At 46.5% G+C, this 9,347-nt stretch overlaps 1 protein-coding gene across 1 annotated transcript in view; it reads right to left on the bottom strand.

The window, feature by feature from the left end:
• Positions 1–4,450: 4,450 nt before the first annotated feature.
• The window catches only part of THAP9 (THAP domain containing 9), a 5,199-nt gene continuing 302 nt past the window's right edge, over positions 4,451–9,347 (bottom strand). The window contains exons 2-4 of the mRNA XM_026847970.1: positions 9,079–9,344; positions 8,266–8,416; positions 4,451–6,886 (exon numbers count right to left, since the gene is read on the bottom strand). Of these exons, the coding sequence (XP_026703771.1) occupies positions 4,927–6,886; positions 8,266–8,416; positions 9,079–9,344 (2,377 nt within the window). The 3' untranslated portion in view covers positions 4,451–4,926. The remainder of the gene's footprint in view (positions 6,887–8,265; positions 8,417–9,078; positions 9,345–9,347) is intronic.

Raw genomic sequence — 9,347 nt, 5'->3', positions numbered from 1 at the left:
CTCTTAAGCTAGAACTTGAAGGCTCAAACAGTGGCCTTTTCTCAGAAGTGAGAAAGAGCAGCTGTGCTGTGATGCCAGACTGTCTGCCCAGTGTGCAGTGTTACCTAAGTATGCAGCATATGGATGCTGTTGCTTGGGTGAAGCTTGGTTTTTCAGAGGTCTGCAGCAGCCTAATCCCTCACTGGAGGAAGGGCAGTGCAGCCTGTTGTATTTTCTAGGATTGAGTTGTCACCCTGGAAAAGTCTGAGAAGCTGAGGTCATGGGAGACAGTGGAACCACAGTTGTCTTAAAAAGGATTCGAGACAATCTGCATCCAAATCGACTTGCAAACACAGGTAGGGATCATGTTCAGCCTGGTTGTGGGTCTTCAGGATGGTGCTTCTCTGTATGTTGGAAATTAGTGTACTACTTCTTCATGTTGTTTAGAATGAAAGCCGTGATCTGAGAGGATGCTAGCACAGAATCATGATTGTTACCAAAACAGATGCACAAAGCTGGGGGGCAGGGGAAATCTGTGTATTAGACATGGGCAGGAGATTTTTTTTCATTATTTATTACAGGCAATCTCAGATAGTGTTTGCAAAATTAACCTGGTAGGTTACTTAGCTACTGTGAACATCAATAACCGTGTTTAACCACAAACATTTTTATTACCTGTCTCACTGCAAGTTTTTCCTAGCTAGGTTTTTCCAAAAGGGATTCTGTATTCCTCCTGTAAAGCTATAAATACAGAAAAGTGCAGCAGAGCTCTTCCTCCAGCTTTTCTAGCAGGGCCAGGCTGACGAAAGGTAGGAGCTAGGCAAACCAGCAGCGGAGCAAAGTGCCTGCATGTGTGATGGCAATACCATGGGGGGATGCTTCCACTCTTGTCTTCACCCCATGATCCTGTGCACCAAGCAGAAGGCCCTTTCTCCCTGACCCTTCTCTGGAGCCTTCTCGAAATGCCTCTGGGGGCAGAAAGGGCCTGGGAGGTGGCCAGCTGTGGTGGTGGGCCTGTTAAGCAGCCACTGCAGACAAGGTCTGACCTGCCAGTTGCTGTATGAAGGGCCCTGTCTGCTATTAACATCTCTTTGAACTTAAATAGCAAGTGTATTTGTGCAGATCTCTGAAAAGGGAACCCACCTCTTGTGCAAGTAAATGCCATTTTTTTCATAATTAGGACTTGGATTTACTAAAAACTCAGTGCAGTAACTTTACGTGTAGATAGTGCGGATATTCAGTTTACTTCTAGTGACCATAGTGTGTCCAGTAAGATTTGTATAAATGTAAATTAGAGTAAGTGAATAAAGTAATACCTACTTACATATTTTTCAAACAGATTGCAATATGCCTTCTTTTCTTTAGACTTCATGTTAATTTTGTATATAATCTGTTTTACTCTAAATTGCACCTTTTGTGATGTGTATTTATATACAGTGTGCAAAAACACTTGTGAAATTTAATTACAGTTGTAATTATGTATGATGGCATTGCTTGAGAATATTTTGCTTGTAAAGACTTTGAAGGTGCAATCAAATGCTCTTAGTTCTTCTATTTTGTTTTGAACAAGCTTTCTCAGATATTAAGCTTGAATTCCTCTCTCCCCTCTCCCTGGTGTAGAATGTGTGAGTTGTTTTTTGTACTTCCTTAGCCATTTGCATCAAACTGCTGGACAAGATTCACAGTCAATTTCATCCAGTTACATAAAAATAATTGGGAGTGGGGCAAGGATTCATTTTCTAGTTGTTTACATTGGAAAGTAGGAAAATTAAATTTATATTTACTAGACCTATTCAAAGAGTACACTTTTCTATATTGTACAAATAAAACACTCAGATAAATCACAAAGAAAAATAAACATTTATACTATTCTGTAAATACGATAGTTTTTGCACTCCTTTCCTTCAGCACTGACATACACACAGATTTTCACTGAAATATCAAAATAAATCTGTTAACACTAGGCCCACTTCTGATGCAAGTACTGGCTTGGATTTTTCAGTATGAGATCAAATCCTACCAGAGATAAACTGTGGTTACTAGCATGCTGACTTGTGTAGCAATTTGTGGCACATGGCAGAAGGCCATTCTGCAACACCTTTGAGGACCCCAGGCAGAACTCTGAGGCAAAGCTTTGTTGAGAGCTGTAGACTGCTTGTTAGCAGGATGCAATGCACTGTTTTCTTGTGGCATTTATGTCTTTTTATATGTTTCTTGGGGAGGGGGTTTGTGAGCAGCTCTTGCAAAGCTGTGTTACTCAGTTGCACTGAGGAATACAAGTCAGTTAAGAGAGCTTGTGGTTTGTTTCTACAAAGTAAAACCTAGTTGTATTTGTGCATCCAATTACTACGTTCAGCTTTTTTAGAAGCTTGGTAAAGGTAGTATATGACCAATGCTCAGGGAGTCTTGAGAGTGTTATTAGGATGTTGAGTGAATGGAAGATGTTACTGAACTGAGCTTTTCCCCCTTAGCATACCAGTTGCTGTGAGAGGAGGCTGCAATAGAGGATGAGAGAAGGAGTGAGGTGCTCAGAGTGACTATGGGGTTGGGTCTGTGTGGGCTTCATGGAGGGCAAGAGAGAGCCTGTTTCAGGGAAAAGGTGAACATCTGAGCAAGGAGTTGCTGAGAAAACAGTGTCTGAAAGACACTGTGGGAAAAGGAGTGGTGCAGAAAAGCACTTGGTCGCAATTGTGGAGTAGGAATGCTGAAAAATTCCACTGAAACCTGACAGTTCCTGTGGTGTGAGTACAGCCAGCAAGTATCAGGACTGTAGGCAACAGCAGGACTGTATTTTTGGAAAATAATGGCAATTGGTACAGGGTTCCTATATCACAACTGTCAAGCTTTCTTATAGTATTGTATAGCTTTGTTAACTAGATAATGGACACACTTTCTTCTTACGTGCTTTTGCTCAAACCTCATCCTACAAAGCCCTGTAAAGTTTCCTCAACATGTCTTGAAAACCTGTCATCAGTATTTCAGTGACTTAGAAAAGGATGTGTGAATTCTGGTGGTCATGGTTACAGGCAGGGCAGCCACGGAAACACCCAGAGGCCAGCCTGTCAGCACAGCTGAATCGAAATTCAGAGAAATTCAGTTGGGGAAGCCCTGTGCGTGGCACACCTGCCATGTTCACAGCTTGGTGCCACAGCCAGGAACCCTCATGCATCTTTGTGCAAGGGCTTCCCCTTCAAGAGGAGGCTCAGAAAGAACTGAGCTATGCCAGCTCCCTCAGGTGTAAACACAAGGTTGCAGCAGGCTGACACGCAGCAATCAAAAATGCCCAGCGAGGAAGTGCCTGTTCCCTACAGCTCAGCTCATATTGGGTCTGGAGGTTCAGAAAACACAAATATTTCAACGTTATGTGAGTGCAACCAGTCCACCACCAGGATTTTCAATGGAGTTTTGCCCATTGTCCTAAAAATCGTCTCACATGTATATGGGAGGGAAATAGTTTCCCGCAGAGTCTCTTGTAGCTGGAATGGCTCAATGGCAGCGACAGCTTCAAAATTTTTGCACAGATAATTGGACTAGAAAAATAAACTCTAGATGTTTTGATTTGCTACTCCCAGCAGAGAATGCATGAAGCTCTGCGGTGCTGTGGCTCTCAAAGCAGAGCTTGAGGAATTGAGTGCAGCAGCTCCGCTCAGAATCATCACAGTTGGAAAAAATCTTGAAGATCATCTAGTCCAACCATTAACCTCACACTGACTTTTTACCTACCCTGAGTTGAGGACATGGAGGGAGAAAGAACCCAGACTGACAAGGGAGAGCTTTTTCAAGTCACTGCTAGGCATAATGGCACCTTGAATATTCTTCCTGCCCTGGGATATGGTGGATCACCATTTTTCATTCTATCTTCAAAACACAGCTCGGAAGTAAAAGAACAGCCAGAGTTTTGTGGGAAATACTTGCCTTCTGTTTTGACTTGCTGTTCTGCATAGCAGAGGGAAGCCATTTAGTAGCAAATACAACAAACTTTGCTATTCCAGGTGAAACAATGTACACTAAGGCAACTTCCTTGCTGGGAAAGTGAACTGACTGAAGCAGCCTGTCCCACTCCATAGCATCAAACCTGTGATTCAAGTCACTGGTGGAAACAAGATCTGAACAGGAGACTGCCTCATGCCTTGGGCTGCAGCGCACATGCCAGCTCCATGAGGATGGGGCTGTGTAACAGCACCCAAAATGGTGCTCCTGCCCTGAGAGGAGGGTGTCAATGCCCATAGGTACTGCTGGACCCAACAGCCCGGTCGCAGTCTCAGCACTGTGCTGGGACTTCATGGACAACAGCCATGGGTCAATTACCTCACTTGTCAAATGTGGGGCCTTAGGGGTGCGGTTTGATACTGCACTCCCCCCTCCACGGGATCTTGACTTACACTGCCTGTTGGGTGTTTGATGAGACGTGTTGGAGATTAGAGCTTGCATACAACTTGAGTGCTCTTTTCTTTTTGTGACTTTATTTTCCAAGTAAAAGTTCTGTAAACTTTCTTACCTCCAGCTTTTTGAAAGCGTATCTGCTTTGGTGACAACAAAGTGCCAGTACACATGCATGCCCCCCAACCACGTGGAAGACGCATTAATTTTCTTCTGGCAAGGGCACTTGCAGCACTAAGCCACCCACCATCTCCAGGGGACATTGTAGAGTGTCCCCTAACCCTTCCCCAGACATCCTGAGCAACTGTTGCTCATCCTGACTGCCACGTGTCTCATGAAATACGTGCCTGCTTTGCAGGATGTAACACAGGATCAGATGAACTCCCTTGCTTTGCGCAGTGAAGCTCTGATAGGAATGTTTGCAGCAGCCCAACATATTGCTGCATACCAACACTAGTTTTGCTGGCCAAATCATGGGAAAACACATCATTTCCTTGTGTGTGTTGCCTAATCTGGCCATCACTGAATCTCAGCAGGGGCCAACATCCTTAGAAGAGCAATGAGGACTCATGATCCCACGTGGGTTTGGCTTGACTGACAGCTACCCAGCAGTGATGGAAACCCATGTTTTCCCTTCAGTCTCTTCAATCTGTGCTTTCTACAGTGGTTGGTCAAGTTCAGGTGTTTGGCATGGTTTGTTCTGATGTTTAAGTAACATTGCGTTATTTTCTTTACCAAGATCGTGTAGTGGTTGTTGATGCACAACTCCCCATCAAACAAATGGTCTGTGAGGGTGGGGAAGAGGAGACTTTCTCCCAGAAGCTCCTGGAAGACTTTCTGTTCTAGAGACAAATGCCACAACTTAGTGTCTTTGTGGATATCTCCTACTTTGTCACACTGGTTTAGGACTTGTTCTGAAATGCTTGTGATGTGGTGCACACTTGCCGAGGGCAGAGTCACTCCACCAAACTTTTTTACGTAGAGAACAGACCTGCACCTTAGCCTGCTCTCATCTAACTCAAAAAGGGAAGCAAGACAAGCCTCACATTGCAAGTCAGAGGCTAATTGCTCAGCAATGAAGCCCGCAGCACAGGCGACGCTCCGCGCATGCAGCGAGAGGTCTGTCAGCGCATTACTCAGCATAGAGCCACGCAAGAGCAGGCCAGTACAACAGGGGTACTGGGACGGGGTCTTCCTGCCAGCTGGGTTATACTGAGCACGCACGCTGCCAAGGCTCAAATCTTTCCTACGAACCAGAGCTACGTCCCAGGAGCTTGTGCTGCCTGAGCCACAGCTGTGGGGTGAGACTGGTGCCAGGCTGCAGCTGGCCAGCAGTTTGTGATATGCAGCCTGGAACATGGTGCAGGTGGGGCTCCCGCTGCTGTTGCAGGCTTGCTGGATGGCCCTGAGAAACAGCTCCAGTGGGTCAAGGCTGAGAGCATAGGTCAGGAGGTGGCGGGAAGGAGCATCTTCTGGACACATATAGTTGGTGTAAAGCCACTTGAGGCTTTCAGCGTTGAGCAAGAAACTCAAAAATCCTAGTTTGCGTTTGCTCTTAATAATGTATCTCCCCATGGAGTCTGTTAAGGTGGTAAAGAAGCTCTTGGCCTCATTAAAGAGGTGGTCTATTTTGGTGTAATTTCCAGCTAGCAAAGGCCCCTTCAGTCCCCTACTCCAGGGACCTCTGCTATGAAATACATCACACAGCTGACTTATCAAGCGCACAAACTTGATGGTACCACTGCAGTTCTGGAACGAGGCCAGGCCCAGCTTCTGGAGGTGTTCCAGTGCGTCAGCAGCACCCTCGCTGAACAACAGGGTAGCAAGGTTAATCTTCAGGTGGTAACTCTCCTTATTCCCAGGTTCGCCCAACTCGGGACTGCGTGGCTCTAACACCCTCTGCTCCTGCAAAGCCGCCAGCTCCACCATGTGCTGCCACTGCGCGGTGTCGCTGATCCACTCTATCTTCTGGAAGCACTGCAGAGCATTCCGTATCAGCTGTAGTGTGTGGCAGATGTCAAAGAAGTATGTAATGCTGTGAGCAGAGCCAGGCGGATGCTGGAATGTGCACTGAATCCTTTCAGGATCTATCCTGATCCCCAGAGCTCTGGCAGTCTCAGCACCGCGACCGGTGGCACCTGACGTCACAGCCAGCACCACAATGCCTATGTTGTTCAGCTTATTAATGGTGTGACGAAGCAGCTGAGCAAGGAAGTGGCCAGTTGTGCTGTTCACAAAGAAGTAGCCAAGTGGAGCTGTCCAGGGACTCGAAATGCCAACTGCCATGAGGATTATGGCTTCCAAGGCCAGTGGAGTTTCATCAGCATCGAGTGCACCTGCTCCCAGGTCAATAAAGCCTGTTGGGCGCTGGGTGTGAGGGTCCCACTCCTGCTGCTTCTGCAGGGACATGTCTTGTACCATCAGGGCACAGTCGCGGTAGGCCTGTTCCCCTCTCTCCACCTTTTCCTGAAGGCGGAGAAAAATGTCATTGCTGAAGCCTGCAGCAGCCTCATCTCTAGAGAGCCAACTGGGAAAAAAGGGAGGATACAATTAGATGTGATTCTGAGAAAACTGAAGCAAGTCAGCACCTTTTACCACTTAGCCTGTGGTCAGGCGTGTCTGGAGCTGCAGAGCAGGCTGAGACACAACAGTATAAAGCAAGCAGCCCTGCCTTTCTTAATGCATAGTCTGAGTTTCTCACACCTGAGTGAAGGGAAACCAAGCTTCCTATCTCTTAAGGACAAGAGGAAAAAGGATTAAACCAAACACAGAAGTGCAAATCGGACTACACCGAGGGCCAGCAACACCAGACTGCTCTCCTTCCCAAGTGGCTTTTTCTGCCCTGCACATCATAATCCAGTTTAGAAGATGTGAAAACCTTGGCAGCCCTTGAGGAATGCTATTGTCCATCCACTACCTTCTTGCATCAATTTGAGCAGGTCCTTTGGAAGAAGCTGTGTGAAGACCCCACAGGCTGGCACAGACAGTGGGTGTCTGTTGGGCATCCTCCAACTACACTACAGGAGTTCTGAGACTCAAAACCTGGCGGGTGGGGGGTGGGGTGACTTCAGCTTCCGTGTGCTGTTACAACTTCAGTCCTTGTTAATGGGTCTGATAGTGCTGCAGGTAGTAAATTCTATGTAACTACTTGCAGTTACACAATTGAGTTGTGATACAGAAGTATCTCCCTTCCATAACTTTGAAGCATACACTTGTCAAGGTTCCTCGTGAGGCAAGGTAAGAATAACCAAAGCTCTTCTCTGCTTTATGCAGTCCTTCACGTTCTGATGTTCCCTTCTTGACTTCTCCCTTTCCCAGAAAACAGCCCCAAAGTTTTCCATGTCTAATCCTATTGGTTTTGATTTCCTCTACTGCTTCTTATTCCTGCCCCTCTCTCCTCTGATTTAGGCTGCTGCTGGAGCACTGCAGGTGCTCCCTTACTTAACCCTGCCTTCCTGCTACTGCTCTTTAGATGACCTTAATTGTATTTGCCCTTCCTTCCACTATTTGTCTCATCCCTCTCCTCTCACAAGTCTGCTCCACACAGAGCAAGGCCATGTGCCAGTAGGTTAAAGCCACTGCTTTTCTATATTCCCCCTGCCTCCCCAGCAAACGGTAAAATACAGAGACTCGAAAGTGTAGCTTTTTTCAAAAAAAGCTGGCAGTACTTGGCAAACTCCATGCTCACTCTAAAATTGTTACTGTGAAGAATGTGTTATTCTCATGCTGTGACCCACATATACCAGCTCTCTGAGAAGAGGGGTAACAATATTTCTTGACATTTGCTTCCCATTCTGCTTCTGATACTAAAACAAAGCAGGGAAAAACTGCTAATGCTGAATGCATTACACCAATTTTTACCTGCATACTTAAAAATGCATTCAAAATGAATGAATAAAAACTTGCTTTGTCAGGCTGTAAGGATGAGGGAGGGGAAAAATCTTCTGTAGATAATCATAGGCCTTAACATGGTAGAGGTGTAGAAAACAAGCAAATTGCTTCATTTCTGGTGAATATTCTGTCATCTGCCTCCACCTGTGCAACTCGCAAGGCAAATCTGCTTAAAAAAAAAAGGAGGTCAGTTTTAGTGAAGCAAATAAATAGGTGTTAACAGAGGGATGCATAACACAAACACATTGCAGAATACAAACAAGAGGGTGGGCTCTGGAATCACAGTCCTGAGTTGCATGAAGCGTGCAGCTCAGCAATGCTATCTCTGTTCAACACTGCTATTTTTTTCCTATCTGACGTTATTCCACAGTTTTGAGTAAAGACTGTTTCAGATGTGAGTTCTGCTTAAAAATTGCCATAACAGGAGAGAAGCCATTAACTTATGGTTGAGCCTGCAATTTGAGATGGCTTCTTTGGGTTCTATTACTCATGTGAACACAGCTTACTTCTGGACAGCACAAAAGACAAGGGGAATATTTTCCTAACTTCTTAATTTTTCTGAACGGTGCCACAGTTTGGTTTACCAGCCTTGGTCTGACCTGAGCACCACAACCAGCCACAAGTAATTGAGTTTTTTCAAGGAGATTTTAATTCTTTCCGAATTGGCTGTTGTGTCTCAGAGCTACAAATCGCACAGCCTTTGCACCGTAGCCCTGGACCTAGGAATGAGGGGTTCTGTATATCGTGAAGTCAAACAAGTACATAAAACCGGGGTGAGGGAGCACGGACCCCGAAGCTCTCTGCCTTAGCAACCGCCTCCAGCAGTACCTGAAAACTGGGCCTGCAGCAAACTCACGGTTTCCTCAGAAAGCTGATGCTTGTCCGCCAGCTCCCGGAGGAAGGTCGTCACCGTTCCGGGCCGGCGGGCGGCGGAGGAGCATGGCCCGGCAGCAGGGACCTGCTGCTGCTGCGAGGCTTCCGGCACCGGCCGCGCCTCCCCGCCCGCCGTCCGCTGTCCCTTGAGGCTGTAGTTGTGGTCCCCGGCGGGGGGGCTGGCGAGAGGCTGCTTCAACGCCCGGCCGAGGGGGCCGCTCCTC

The sequence above is a fragment of the Athene cunicularia genome, assembly GCF_003259725.1.
Source record: "Athene cunicularia isolate RWA chromosome 4 unlocalized genomic scaffold, athCun1 chr4_part2, whole genome shotgun sequence".
In the NCBI taxonomy this organism is placed as follows: Eukaryota; Metazoa; Chordata; class Aves; order Strigiformes; family Strigidae; genus Athene; species Athene cunicularia.
This window is presented reverse-complemented; position numbering and strand designations above follow the sequence as displayed.